General features: G+C 32.9%; 3 protein-coding genes across 3 annotated transcripts; 1 reads left to right on the top strand and 2 right to left on the bottom strand.

The window, feature by feature from the left end:
- LOC142973977 (protein SPT2 homolog) lies at nucleotides 1–7,546 on the bottom strand. The gene is made up of 8 exons (XM_076116025.1): nucleotides 7,348–7,546; nucleotides 6,741–7,137; nucleotides 5,941–6,051; nucleotides 4,715–5,011; nucleotides 3,656–4,564; nucleotides 2,857–2,977; nucleotides 2,276–2,364; nucleotides 1–2,033 (listed from the first exon to the last, which is right to left on the bottom strand). Exons 1-8 carry the CDS (start codon nucleotides 7,402–7,404, stop codon nucleotides 1,945–1,947), a joined length of 2,070 nt encoding a protein of 689 aa, XP_075972140.1. The 5' UTR covers nucleotides 7,405–7,546; the 3' UTR covers nucleotides 1–1,944.
- A 290-nt stretch (nucleotides 7,547–7,836) lies between these two features.
- RpL27A (ribosomal protein L27A) lies at nucleotides 7,837–10,331 on the top strand. Its single transcript, XM_076116023.1, has 5 exons — nucleotides 7,837–7,932; nucleotides 8,106–8,169; nucleotides 8,619–8,716; nucleotides 9,345–9,497; nucleotides 10,168–10,331. The coding sequence occupies exons 1-5, from the start codon at nucleotides 7,930–7,932 to the stop codon at nucleotides 10,294–10,296; spliced, it is 447 nt and encodes a 148-aa protein (XP_075972138.1). The 5' UTR covers nucleotides 7,837–7,929; the 3' UTR covers nucleotides 10,297–10,331.
- A 1,228-nt stretch (nucleotides 10,332–11,559) lies between these two features.
- On the bottom strand, nucleotides 11,560–14,152 carry LOC142973974 (uncharacterized). Its single transcript, XM_076116022.1, has 2 exons — nucleotides 14,044–14,152; nucleotides 11,560–13,631 (listed from the first exon to the last, which is right to left on the bottom strand). Exons 1-2 carry the CDS (start codon nucleotides 14,126–14,128, stop codon nucleotides 12,367–12,369), a joined length of 1,350 nt encoding a protein of 449 aa, XP_075972137.1. The 5' UTR covers nucleotides 14,129–14,152; the 3' UTR covers nucleotides 11,560–12,366.
- Nucleotides 14,153–14,971: the final 819 nt, after the last annotated feature.

Below are 14,971 nucleotides of genomic sequence, written 5' to 3'. Positions count from 1 at the left end.
TTGAAAATATTCATATATTTAAAATTATTTTTTGTAGTTTTTTTTTTTGCTCTTCAGTATCACAAAAGTATACAAGATTTACATTTATTTAGGTTACATTTATACATTCATTGAAATATATATGCAAATAATTGATTATTATTATATAATATAATAATTATATTTAACATTTAACCACAGGCAAAGGTAGTGACAGTGGGAATGTCTAAATTAGATCAATTTTATTCTATTATGATGCGACTGCAAATGATTGTCTAAATAAGTCATCTATGTATATTTATTAGTTACTTAACACTATGTATTAGAAGAATTATTATTTGGGGCAAAAGTGAATATACTACTATATAGTCGAGAAAATTATGCAAAATTTGACGTTCATTTATATTAACAATTTAAACATCTTAAAATCTGTAAGAAAAACAAATTGTTTACAGTTTTTTTGTAGGTTGTTCATTGTTGTTTTATTGTGATGAATATGAACTAAATTTTCGCCAAATAGCATGTGTCTTGCTACATTAAAAACACATGAGAAATACGACAATACATAAACTACGACAAGTTATCTGATGCAAACACTCTATTTATTAGTACAAACTATTGCTATTTTATTCCAAAGTATCATTTACTTACTCGAGTTCCAATTTGAGCGTGACAGAACTATTTCTTATAATGGGGTAAAGTTTATGAATTAAGGTTGCATTCGGTCATCAAAATCTAATTCTGCCCTTTTTCTCAGTCTTCGTCTTCTTTTTTCTAGGTTCTGTCTCAATGAACACAACCGCATAATTTGTAATATAATAATAAATCATTTTATATTTTATATCATATAAATATGCATTTTTACAACAATATTTAAATTTACAATACAGAAAAAAAATTGTGTAGATACTTGTTGATGTAATTTGAATTAGGCGACATAATGTAAATTGTGATGAAAACCTTGTGATTGTGATACATACAAAATTGTATTAAATAGTATAAAAACCTGGGCTTCAATTGTTCTAGAATCGGCAATTATCCGAAATGAGAACTACTACATAATACTTGATAGACTACCATTAAATATTCCAATATTATGCAGAAAATAATTTAACAATAATTATAAGTAACTAAAGACATCACACAAATCAGAAGTTCGTACAACAGTGCGAAACAACAGCATTGAAAACGTAAATCATATATATTTAACTACCACTTTAACATCATTTATAAGGTCAAACTTAAATTAATAAAATATCTATAAATTAATCAATATTAACACAACTAATATACAAACCAATCTTACCAAATTTACAGAAATAAATTGTTTACTACAAACTGATATCAAATTGATATTAACCCTACTTGTGATAAAATGTGATACACAACCGTAGTAGAAGAAAATTAAATAATTAAACTGATTTGATACTTGACAGTCATCATTTAAAATAATATTTTTGTATCCGGGTGCATCCTGACAGAGTTAAAAAAAAATAGAAGATATTTAACTCTGGCTGGTCAGATATATATGCATGAAATGGCTAAGACCATTGGGCGTTTATTGTTAAATCCCAATAATGGGTCGATTTTACAAACCCTAGCAGATGAACTATATTTTTTAAATAATTATTACAGCTATGTAAGTTGTGATAACCATTGCTAAACATTATTGTAATGCAATTAGAAATATAATACAATAGCTCTATAAAACATAACTATTAACAACCGAAAAACTGAATCACTATACATATACACAATATATTTGATAATGTACAAGGTAACTAATGCATGTGGTAAAAAGGAGACATTCAATTGCAACATCAATTGATAAACAATTGACAACGATTGATCCCTCGCTCTATGATTATCTAGTTTGAATATACCTTGTTATATGTGTTTGTATTGCAATTGACTGTCTCCTAATACTAAGTGATCGAGGTCAGGGAAACGTCGCAGGTTCATTGATCAATCATCGTCGCTGATGCGTCGGCCTTTCTTCGATTTCTTCTTTTGCATCGCCTCCATCCTCATGTCCTCCAAATCTTCCATAATACCTGAAAAAGAAATGATAACATCTATATCCTATGGACATATTATGACAGGCTTCTTACTTGTTGTAGGCAAGTATAATGAAAAGAAACACACCCTAGTGTACAATACGGAATGTCGCTTATTCATACATAAATCATAATAATACATAATAAAAAATGTATTTATAGGCAAACTACATACATTCATTATTTTGTCCTTGCTGAATAAATTCTTAACAAAGTTCGAAAAGAAAAGAGAGACATACCAATCTTTTTACTGATGTATTCCTCACGTTGTTGCCGCGCGAAGCTGGACTCCATCATAGGATCATCATCATCATCCATATCTCTATATCTGGAAACACAAACATTTCACAGTGAGTATAAGTTGGACAGAATAATTAATATAAATAAATAAATTGTGTAAGCATGCTACTATGAGTGTAATAAACAATAACATGATGATTAACACAGAACCACAATAATGTAAAACCACAATAATATTGTATGGTATGCAATAAAGGTATTGCTTCTCAAACATTCATATGTTACACTAGCAACCCGCCTCAGTTTTGTTCAGGTTACACCAGATTAACCTTTGCAAATTCTACACACATAACTTCTACGAGAATCACTCTTGTCTATTTGTGAAAATCGCATGAAAATCTACTGTGTAGATAAACAGTTTATAGAGATCAGACAGATAGACTTGGCCAGGAGATGCCATTTTATGATATCAAGTGATATAATTTGTGGGGATTTTAAATAGTGTGTGTAATTTGTGTATAAAGCAGGACAACCTTTTTTTCGCATTTTCATACATTGGAATACAATAAAAAGGACTTACTTTGACTTGTCATATCCAAATATCTCTTTGATATGTCTAGAATAGTCCATCTCTTCATCACCATCATCAATGAAGTCATCCAGTTCGGAATCGTATTCAGAATCCGACTCCACTGCGCGCCCTGAAATTATAATTACATATTTTTGTTGCCTTTACTGTCTCAATAAAAGTGTATAAATACCACGTGATTAATTTACAGTTAAAGTTTAAAGTTAAAGTAAACAAAGTTATATGACTTCATAACTATTAATTCTAAATTATACATTTTGGAATATATAGAAAACTAGCTGACCCGTGCGGCTCCGCTCGCGTGCATGATTTTTTTTTACTAATACAAAGCTTAATTATTCCTTAACAACAAAATATGCTTTTTTTACGAAAAATATTCTCAAAATTATTTATATCTCATATAACTCGCGCTAAAGCATATCCGCCATTAAAACTGTTGCCATGACAACGGAATTTTGTTAATTCAATGTCATTATAATATTGATTATTCGCGACTTCGGTGGCGAAACCTGAATTTTCCCGGGAAATGCGTCATTTTCCCGGGAAATGCGTCATTTTCCCGGCGTAAAAAGTAGCCTATGTCCTTTCTCGGGTATCAAACTATCTCCATACCAAATTTCATGCAAATTGGTTCAGTAGTTTAGGCGTGATTGAGTAGCAGACAGACAGACAGACAGACAGACAGACATAGTTACTTTCGCATTTATAATATTAGTATGGATAGAATCTTTAAGATTACTCGGAAATATCCCCATATTTCATTATAAATTAAATTATGTTATCTACTCACGTTTCTGCTTCTTGCTATCAAGCTGGCCTTTTCGCCTCACGTCGCCAGGCGGGAACTGACGTGTACCGTCAGGCTTCCTTGCACCATTCTTGCCTAAAGAACTAACATGTTTGGAGAAATCGAAACTGTTGGATATCTTCGGCTTGCTGGGACCAGCTTTATCACTCGCCGGTGCCATCTTCCTATCATCCGGTCTTTTAGAAGGCACTCCTTTTCCATCTGGCAGTCTTTTATCATTATTCTTTTGAGATCCATCACCAAGTGACGCCTTTTGTTTAGCTAATAAAGCTTTATCCTTAATACCGTTTTGTTGAACACTTTGCTCTCTAGATTTTGGCACAGGTTTACCTTGAGAACTGTAACCATTTGTGTATTTACCATCACTAGTCTTGCTTGGTACAGCAAACTTTCTGTCATTGGAGTTCTTATCTATCCTGTATGTGTTCTGGCTCTTTAAATCTATACTTTTCTTAACATCTTGTTTTACACTTTCTTTGGAATTCAATTTAGATCTATCTATAGATTTGTCTGCTAGTTTTGGTATCTTATCAGATGGCCTGCTAGTGCTTTCAAGTCGAGATTTAGCTTTTTCTAATTTCTCTCTATCTCTGTTGAGTCTATCTATATCTCTTTCTATTCTTTCTCTTTCAGCTTTCAATTTGTCCAGTCTCTCTCTGTCCATTTTTTCTTTTTCACGTTCAGCCTTATCTCTATCTTGTCTCGCTCTTTCTTTCTCTCGTAGCAGTTTTTCAATTTTTTCTTTTTCACTTCTTTCTCTATCAGCAGGTCTGGGGCTATCGTGTCTCGTATTATTCATTTTGTCAGAAACTTTTGGTATACGTCCAAAACTGGGTGTACCATCTGGTTTCCTTTCTTTTTCCATGGGTTTACTTTCTCTGTCTCTTGGAGCTGTAGAACAAAAATTATACATGATTTAATTTATTACTCCCATAAATCGTTATTGAATGTTTATTATATCTTATACCTATTGAATAATATTCATTTTGTAATGAGGTGTATCATTAATAATTTAAATTAAACATGTAGAAAGCTACTTACGTTTCTTGCCGCCATTCTTCTCTGCTTCTATTCTCTCTTGTCGTCGCTGCCGACGTGCCATCTCTTCTTCATATTCCCTTTTCTGTTTCTTCGTCATCAGTCTAGTTTCGCTCTCAGTGTCAGTGGCAGCCTTCTTCTGAGCAACTTCTAAGGGTTCACTCTTCTTTTGTTCAGCAAGTTTCAGCAGTTGGTTGAAGTCCAGAGGTGGAGGCATCGGCTTTCGTATCTTCGGCTTGTCGGGCTTTGAGGATTCTTTCTTTTCAGGCTCATATCTTGTAGGTGGACTCGACTCACGCTCTGAAAGCGCGAAGGTTAATTTTGTTTTATATAAATTGAATAATAGTTGTAATTAGAAAGACTTAGGAGTCTACTCACATGCTAAGAATCTCACACATGAGTGAGTTAACTACGGACCTTTATTTTCAATGGAAGTTTCACTCGGTGAATGTGTGAGTTTACTACTCATACATTTTAGAGGTGGTTGAATCACCTGATTAATAATAATTAACTTGAACATAACGTTTTATTTCTTATTATCATCAAATATCATTGCGACATATAAAAACATAATTTAAGTTTTATGATTCACCTACATTCAAAATATAAAAAGATTTCTCGGATTACCCACTATACTGTAATTTATTACAGGAACATGTCGTTATTATTTTTTATACTTATTTAATTTTGGTATATACTTTCTATATGTATACTTGATGTTTCCATGTTATCTACTAAGTAAATAAATAATAATGAGACTTTTATTTTTAACAATATTTTTATTAAGTACTTGATTAAATTAAACTTAAATAATTAGCAAATTTGCAGCCGACTGTGCAATTTATTTTATTGTTATTATGTTAAATTATGTTTTTATATGTCGCAATGATATTTGATGATAATAAGAAATAAAACGTTATGTTCAAGTTAATTATTATTAATCAGGTGATTCAACCACCTCTAAAATGTATGAGTAGTAAACTCACACATTCACCGAGTGAAACTTCCATTGAAAATAAAGGTCCGTAGTTAACTCACTCATGTGTGAGATTCTTAGCATGTGAGTAGACTCCTAAGTCATTAGAAAAACATAAAGGTACTTCTGATAGTTTGTTTTTGATTATATTGGATTTCAGTATATGTTAAGTAATTAATAATGACAACTAAACTGAAAAGTCATCATGATTCCAGTAACTTTTGTCTTAATTAAGCAAGGTAATATATCTTACCTCCATTTTCACCTCTTCTGCGTCTTTTGTGAGGCACAGGTTCATCTTCATGCCTCAAGGCATGTTTCACTCTCTCCCTAGTGCCATTCAAATCCTTTTTCACACTGCTGCCTAAAAATCAATTCAATCATTATAATTAACCTTAAACCTAGAAACAAAAAGAGAACATTAATCTGGTTTTATATGTATCTAATATGAGATAATGATACATACAATCATGCCTTTTTGCCATTGGGGGAGGCAATGCCCAAAAATTGCCATGAGATATGATAGTTTCTTAAATGTTACTTCATTCACTTGGGTCTAAAAGTCCCAAGTAGGATTTGGAATACTTTAAGTATAAGAGAATTGTTTGTAACAATACAAATACCTACTTGTCTAGACAGTGTTATAGCTTTATAGATTAGATAACAGTTATTTATACCAAATTTTTAATTCAAACATCAATCATAGACTTACTCAAGTAATTTTTTATGAATAAGTGTGATGAAACTGCCCTTTACACCAACCAGTGCACTTTAAATAGTATAGTTTGTGTTTAGAACAGAAGACAATGATGATATTCCTACATATGGAATAAATTTAGGTGAAACTTAAACATTTTGTTTACTTTATTCACTCGAGATATAAATTATGTTGTTACTTTGACTACATTTTTCATTTAAAACATGTATTTAAAATTGTTCACCTTGATGGATGTGTTTTGTGCCCAAACATAACAATATTTAAATATGAGAACAATGACAGTAAGAACTTTGACCTACATAAAGAGTACAAGAAAATCACCCTAACATACTTACTTCCTGTAGGAAATTTTGGTTCGTCAGGTATTTTACTATATTTCTCCATCATTTTTTCATACAGGGCAGCTGCTTCCTGAGATTCATAGCCATAGTCATCTTGGTCCGGTTGTTCAGGACCCTCCCGGGTCACAGCAGTATTGTCTCTGTCTATAGCATCTGCAAGAACAGACTTATTGGCAGATTTGATAACTTTTAAAGTTTTCTGTATTTTTCTCAATGCTTTAGGATCTCGCATAGCCAATAATTCCTCTCTTTTTTTTAGTGCCTCAATCTTCTTTTGCTTTTCCTCTTCATCTTTCTTTGCTAAAAACTTTTGTATGTTTGCTGATAGCCTATCCCTCTGCTTCTGTTCCTTTTTGGGCGGATCAAATCGGGCTTTATAGTACAAGTTTTCCTGAAAGAACAAAATTATGCATATGTTTAATGTGAATGAACAAAACAAGTTAGATAATTTTCAAAGTTGTGTCTGCTTTTTATCATTGCCTGAGATCTACAAAGGTACCACTGCATATCAAAGTGGTGAATCGGTCGTATATATAAGGCTAGATCTATCCCGAAGCAAAGTATGCGCATATTATTTCGCAAAATAAGTACTACAACTCACAGATGACTTTTGTTGTTGATTTCGTTGAGCAGCTAATAACGTCTCCCGGAACTCCATTTTTAGCAAATTTAAAGTGCTACAGAAATAAAATTTCAACTAGCATAATAACATGGCAAAATTTTCACAAATTATTTATAATTTTTCGTAAAATACGTGTCAGACTCAATTTTGATACACAATCCCACCATTTTCTGGAAACGTACTGACTGATTAATGTTGTCCTCATTATAGTGATACTAAGAGCAAGTGTTGCATAAATTGCACAATCACCAAAAATATTTTAGTCGATGAAATAGATGACTTAGAAAGCTTTATTTATTTAATGGTTTCTACGGGTTATTAAAAAGTACAGCGAGCTTATGAAATTGCTCAATGAGATAAAATATTTATAAATAGCTATAAATGGAAAATAAAAACGAAAACCTCCGTATTTATTACATCTTATTGGTGAATTGAAGCACCTTTATATCTAGCATAGACGTGTAGTCGACTAACAGGGTTTGATACTGGCAACACTAGTAGACCATAGTCAAAGTACCTTCTTTTTCTACCTCTTTTCAAAACTTGACGGAAGACGAAAATATGGTTCGTGTTGATTTTTAACAATTTTATCGGAATTTTTCTTTGTAATCTGTTTAAATATTGATGAATTAAAGTGTGATTAGTGGGATATAAGTGCTATCAGTGTTTTGAATATAATTATTTTCAATGATCATATTGAAACTCTGTTCTAAATTTTATTTGTTGTTCCGCTGCAGGCCACCTCCAAGAAGAAGACCAGGAAGTTGAGAGGACATGTGAGCCATGGCCACGGTCGTATCGGTAAGTTATCAATATATATTTCTGATTGTGTGCAACAATTTGCCCAAACACCGTGGAAACATTTAAACATAACCTATGTCACGACACCAACAGTCCGATACCGGGTGTTATTATTTCATGATTCCCTGAAACACCGCTTCTTATATTTTGACTACACCTAGAATTCACATTATATTAGCCATGTGAAAATGAATTAGAATAGAAAATCGTATGTTGGTAAACTACAGGTTACATCTAAGGTTTGTGTCAAGGTGGAACGTGTGTGGGCACTAAAGATCTTTTTTCTTTATTTTGTAAGGATAAATATTTCCTTACAAAATAAAGAAAAAAGATATTGATGTAATACAGTTGTCCAAACTCTATTTTCTGACAGAATTGTTTGTATTTGACATTCTGTTTGTAAAATTATTGGTAGTCTTGAATTTGATGTGACTGTGTTAATTTTTCAGGCAAGCACCGCAAGCATCCTGGTGGTCGCGGTAACGCTGGTGGAGAGCACCACCACAGAATTAACATGGACAAGTACCATCCCGGATACTTTGGCAAAGTAACTATAATTTTTTTTTAAAGCTGACTGAAGATTTCAGTGTATGCCTTGAATTTGTGTTGTGGAGTTGGTTTAGCAGCTATGGCCAGGAGCTTAATTTAATACTAACATATGTAAAATTATACCTTCTAACCATAGTAGTAGGCAGAGACTTGCATTTTATGTCTCCTAAAATTACCATGGGAAGGTACATCAGGGTACTAGGGCTTACCCTAGTACCCTGATGTGCCTTAGAATAGAGTATTTTGGGGTATATTCATCAGCTTTGAGACATTTGGCTTACATTACCCTAACTCTTTAGTCACCTACTGCTAAGTAATGTACAATGTTGTAATAAATCAAATCATTTTGATCTGAAACTCCTATCTATTAGTTACCCATATTAATCTAAAGACCTTCTGTTTCTCACTACAATCTATTCCTGTGGTCAAAATTTGTATAAACAAGGGCTCAAGAGGCTCAAGCATACGTTATATAATGTATATTATATATTATATTTGTATAAACAAGGGCTCAAGAGGCTCAAGCATACGTTACATTATATATATTATTTAAAATTTAAAATAATAATTATTCTTTTTTACCAATAATTTTATAACAAACTAAATATGTTATTATTTTGTTTTAGCTTGGTATGAGGAATTTCCACTTAAGGAAAAATAAGCTGTTCTGTCCTGTTTTGAACTTGGACAAGCTGTGGACCCTTGTGTCTGAGCAGTCGCGCCTGAAGTACGCGGGCGCCACAGACGGCAAAGTCCCCGTCATCAACATTGTCAAGGCTGTAAGTGTTGTAACAATATTAATATATCACGTCTATATAGAAGACAAGACCAGCATAATGTATGGTAATTAGGCTCCCCTTGATCTGTTTTCTGAATTTCATAATCAATATAGTTAATATATTAGTAATCCTAATTACCTTCCCCTCTGTTCAGCAAGAAAACATAAAATTGCTGAAAATGTTGAATGAATTTAATCAAAAATTGACACAGCAATGTGTGTATGCAGGTGGAGTAGTTCATCTTTCTAGGATCAATAATAACTCTATTGCATACTGGTTGTGTATAAAAATTATGCTCCCATTATTTGAGTTGAATCCCTGAGTCAGGCCAAAATATAATACTTTATCAAGATATTCTCAATGTATGCTCTGATTTATTAAGGTTGCTATCTTTCATACCTTTCAAAGATGACTTAAGGCAGTTGGTTAGTCTCTTGCTAGTTGTGGCTGTTTTCTCTGGGTTGAGAGTGATGGAATAGAGTGTACACTTAGTGTCCATCAAGTGATGAGGCTTATATCTAGTGTAGTTGAAACTCTTTTTTTTTCAGATGATGTTCTTATAATGAAAAATATTATAGACAAATCACTTTCATTGTGTAAATCAGTTAAAACAAATTTGGCAGGCAAATTATATATTAACAATATTGATATTAATATTTGTCTTTCACAGGGTTACTACAAGTTACTAGGCAAAGGAAAGCTCCCGAAGCAGCCCGTTATAGTTAAAGCTAAGTTCTTCTCAAAAACAGCTGAGAAGAAGATCAAGGCTGTGGGCGGTGCCTGCGTCCTGTCTGCGTAATAATTAAGTCTACAATATAAAATCTTAAAAATCCATATTTTGTTTTAATTTACATCTCTACAATCATTATTGATTACACAATTGCTAACTCTTAAGTCACCTCGTGTGTCTCGCGAAATTATTTCCCATACTACTGATCACTTGCGATTTCCTCAAACAGTATAATTGCGCAATTAGAAAAAAAAAAGAACGCGTAAACTGGGCTTTCCGAGATAGAACTGTCTTTGGGTTTCCATAGTCTTCCGAATACCGGTGCCACAGCCACTGGCACACCTCAATTGTCCATAGTTAAACGGAAACGATCCAACCCACACAGACGTAGTTTCGAATTAACTTTTAAGTTCAGATCACTAACTTTGGGGACTAACTCAGGACTATAACTTCATGGTGGGTTTGAATTTTACTTGGATTGTTTTCGTGATACTAAAATTTTAACTTCAAGGAGTGTTTTGGTATACATAACTCATTTTACCCATAGTGTGGGTTGGATCCTTTCCGTTTAACTATGGCCAATTATATAACTGAAAGGTGATTGATTGACATAGTGATTCATCAACCCATAGCCCAAACCAGTGGACTGATCAGGCTGAAATTTGGCATGCAGGTAGATGTTATGACAATAGGCATCCGCTTAGAAAGGATTGTGATCAATTTACCCTGGGGTGGGGGGGGATAAAATAGGGGGTTGGACGTTTGTATGAAACACGCAGGTAAAAGCTAGTTAACTTACAGTTTTCATACGTTTTTGATGGAAACACCTTCCGAAACAAAGATTTGTGGTAGTGCGACAAGGGCTGTCCTAAAGATCTCGTTACTTTTTCTTAAAATGGGGAGAGAGAATTATAAATAAATTATTTATATTTTTTGGAATTTCTTTGGCGAACACCATTGATATTACTCTCACTAGCAAATAGAGGAGGTAGTGGAGTATTTTATAGGCTATAAATATAAGCAATATTAGTATAATATAATATTATAAAAATATATAGCAATATAAGTTTTTAAAATGGTGAGGTTGGGGATTGGTAATCATTGCATGATGGAGGAATAAAATTTTGCTGCTGGACCAAAGACGAAGTGGAGTGTTGAATAAAAATATTTAGTATAAATATAAATACTAGTACATAAAGTTATCCGAAAAGGTTTAAATTTAGGTATTACGCAAAAGCGATTAAAAACCTGTTACTTGCAAAAAAATTAACATTTTTATGTGGAAACTATATGAATGCTTTTGGAAGCTTTCAAAGAAAAGATAAACAAACATAATCAGCATTGTGTATATTAATACTGGAAGTATGCAAGCTTATGATAAACCTAGGTTCAACTTATAAACAAATATTTTAGTCAGTAAATAAAATATCATACAAATGTAATTCTAGACTATTCGAATTCTAAATTCCAAATTTCTCGCCAATTAATAACACTGCCTGCCATCAAGCCATTGAAGTAGGTATAAAAAGTACGAAAGGAAAATAATACCTACTTTGAGATCAACCCTACGGTATCATGCCTATTCAAGATGGTTTAATTTTCAAAAAGTCATGTATAAAAATTAAAAGACAATTTTCATTTTGCGATTTCAAAGAAATAAGAAATAGCTTTTTAGTTAATCATAAATAACTTGATAATATGAATAAATATAGCTAGTTATACATCATGTAGTTGTAGCATTAATGTGGATCAACATTACTAATGTACTCTCTCTATAGCTCTTGAATAACATGGATGATTTTCATTTATATTCTATTTGTAGACTAAAAATACTACAGTAAATCTGAATTGTATAGTATTTCGATATTCAAGTTGATAACATTCACAACACAATTACCATTACAAATTGCAATAGGTAGGTATAACATAGTAGATATCTCTACAATACAACCTCAGCTTGCATAGCATAATTTCTAAATATGGCAGATGTAAAAACTATGTACTGCTACACAAATCAAGAATGATCATTACAATTTCTGTACTCTTTATTATAATCATAACTCTAATAAATTGAAGATTCAATTAATTCACAGATCAGTCAAATTTTAGTCTTATTGCTTATATTATTTTTAAGTAATGTTAAGTATAAATAGTAACAGTGTGTGTGGGCCTCATCTGTGGTATTTGATCTGGTGGTGGCTGAGTCTGCACTGGATCTGCGGGTCGGATCACTTGTTTAGCCTTCTTTCTAGCAGCATCACTCTCAGCATAATACATTCCTAATCTAGTTTTTATAGCAGCTAATGCTGCCCCATTGATTTCATCATGAAAAATATTGGTGTATCTCCACTGTTTCACCATAGGACCCTTTTTTCTTTCTTTTTTAACTTTTTTATCTTGTTTTTCAGGATCATCCAATAATTCTTCTGGTTGGTTATATGCAGAGGTCTCTATAGTGATAGTTGAATGTTGCTGAGGTTCTGGTTTTGTTTGGAGTACTATAAATGCCGTTGTAGGTTGTGTGGGTCTCTGAGCAGTAGACTGAAGTAATATTCCCATGCTTTGCCCTCCATTAGGGGTTTGATAGAAGTTTGTAGTAGTGCCAGTAGCCAAAGTAGCAGTCTGATATTGATTTTGGAAATAGTTTTCAGCTATGTTAACTAGATGACCACTCCCAGGATATGCAATAGGAGCTAGCGGATCTTGTGTAGGTGGTGGCTGAGGTTGTGGAGGCTCTGGTTGGGGAATCATATCCATGCTTCTCTTAGACTTAGGCATTGTTGCTGATATGTTATCTGGGTCATAAGTCTTGATATAATCTTTCCACATTTTGGAGATATTTATTTCTAAACCAGCAATTTTGTCCAATCTAATAAAATCTTTGAGACGGTGAGTATGGACAATTGAATATATGTGATTTTTTATTTGTTCTAAAATACCTGATGGTAATCTGACTTCTCCAGACCGACGATGACTATTTTTTCCACGATTATCACTTGGGAACATGACTCCATCGTCCATTTTTTTACACAGAACTCGTACTTTGCGTTCAGTAATAGCGTGAATGTTTTTGAAAGCTGTTTGGCAAACTTGAGTCTCTCTACCTTTAACTCGCACGAAGTATTCAAAAGTACAAGTGCGCCGACTACTTGTTTTGACTCTTTTTCTTTTAACGTCAACTTGCCTCATAAGTCCAAATAAATAAGCATTTTGTTCATCGTGAGTTTTCATAGAGTAAAAACCCTGAAATGTTTTAATTCTGATATCTTCGGGAACTTTCTGAAAACATCGTCGCCGGCAATTGCAGTCAGGCCCCGGTTGTTTCGGCGGCACAATCTTTCCATTTGCGTTTATGTATTCTAGTCCAGCTATTCTTAGACGTTTTTGTTTTTGTTTGTGCCATTCTAAAACATAATATGAATAATAATGTTAATCGACTATCGTAGGTAGAAAATTTTGTTTGTGAGTAAACTATACCTAATCAAAACAAACCTTCAAATAAGACAGCTCCCAGTATTATACATACATGGATATATCTAACTCAGTATCTAGGTATAGTTTATACGCTTGATAAAATTCAAAACTTTGATTAATATTAAGATAAATCAATTGTAAGAATAGGTATGTTAATATTATTGAAGTTAGTTTCAAGACATGTTACTCGAAACACAACTTCATACAAAAATGTAGTAAGGTAGTAAGAGGCACAAAGTGGGCAGAGAAATGCAGACTCAACATCCCGTATATATTGTTTTAAAGAGTTGTGTGAATAAAAGCTTAGAGCTAACCTATTAAATACTGAAATTCAAAACTTACCCTCGGGATTCCTTGATCGTCTTTTAACAACTTTGCCGTTTTTAGTAAGTTTCACTTTGCGATCATTATTTGAGACATCGGCCATTTTAATATCAAAGCATTATGTACTACATTATATCCAAATCATCGTAACTACCACAAGGAGAAACGAAACGCGTTTGACATTAAGTTAGGCTACCGGAAATTAATTAAAACTAACATTTTATAAATTACTGGCTGACTTTCAAAGTATATAAAAAAACATATTTTTAGTTGTTTTTATGTAATAATAACGGATATTAACTAATTTAAACATTTATGATTCCTTGAATAACAACACGCAATTGTGCTAGTGTGACCGACTTCAAAAAAAATATTTTCTACTATTTTTTTATTATAGTTGACAGTTATTTAGGGACTCCTGGTCTTGATCCTGTGATAACATAATACTCACCAGTGGAATGAAAACGATATTAACTCGGTTCTTAGACTACTATACCAGTGTCTATGAAGTGCCCTGCTGATATGCTACAGTTACAACCCTATAGGTATGCAAAGTTTGGATAACAGAGTCCAAAAAAATCTTCGAAACCGCGGAAATTTTTTAAACGGACATGCTGTAACGCTTATAGGCTACATAGGACAGGTTCTGTAGACTAGTGTAGACTCTCCTACTTGTATGATTTCTTTCATACGCTCTGGCTAGTCTTTGGTTACGGCCAGATTCATGCATGTCAGATCGTTAGGTCTTTTTCGGCTAACCGCTTTGCGGCGTCCACTCGTTTAAACCTTCCTGATTACAAATAGAAGAAAGAAAAATGAAATAATAACGATTTTCAAAAACTCAAAAAATAGATTAATATAAATATTTAATGGTGTCTCCAGTACAACATTTTTTTTATTTACCTATAGGTACGTACTTAAGTAGGTGTATAATGGTACGGAACCC

This window comes from Anticarsia gemmatalis, chromosome 7 (assembly GCF_050436995.1).
Source record: "Anticarsia gemmatalis isolate Benzon Research Colony breed Stoneville strain chromosome 7, ilAntGemm2 primary, whole genome shotgun sequence".
NCBI classification, from domain to species: Eukaryota; Metazoa; Arthropoda; class Insecta; order Lepidoptera; family Erebidae; genus Anticarsia; species Anticarsia gemmatalis.
The sequence above is the reverse complement of the archived record's forward strand: the minus strand, read 5'-3'. Positions and strand labels throughout refer to the sequence as shown.

What these genes read in the sequence shown, in the direction of transcription:
- LOC142973977 (XM_076116025.1), bottom strand. Translation starts at nt 7,404, where the DNA reads ATGGAGTTCCGGGAGACGTTATTAGCTGCTCAACGAAATCAACAACAA. An exon ending in ATCAACAACAAAAGTCATCT is followed by an intron (nt 7,138 to 7,347) that starts GTGAGTTGTAGT and finishes TTGTTCTTTCAG; the next exon opens with GAAAACTTGTACTATAAAGC. An exon ending in GAAGAATGGCGGCAAGAAAC is followed by an intron (nt 4,565 to 4,714) that starts GTAAGTAGCTTT and finishes TTTGTTCTACAG; the next exon opens with CTCCAAGAGACAGAGAAAGT.
- RpL27A (XM_076116023.1), top strand. An exon ending in CCATGGCCACGGTCGTATCG is followed by an intron (nt 8,170 to 8,618) that starts GTAAGTTATCAA and finishes TTAATTTTTCAG; the next exon opens with GCAAGCACCGCAAGCATCCT. An exon ending in TCATCAACATTGTCAAGGCT is followed by an intron (nt 9,498 to 10,167) that starts GTAAGTGTTGTA and finishes TGTCTTTCACAG; the next exon opens with GGTTACTACAAGTTACTAGG.
- LOC142973974 (XM_076116022.1), bottom strand. Translation starts at nt 14,128, where the DNA reads ATGGCCGATGTCTCAAATAATGATCGCAAAGTGAAACTTACTAAAAAC. An exon ending in ACGATCAAGGAATCCCGAGG is followed by an intron (nt 13,632 to 14,043) that starts GTAAGTTTTGAA and finishes ATTATGTTTTAG; the next exon opens with AATGGCACAAACAAAAACAA.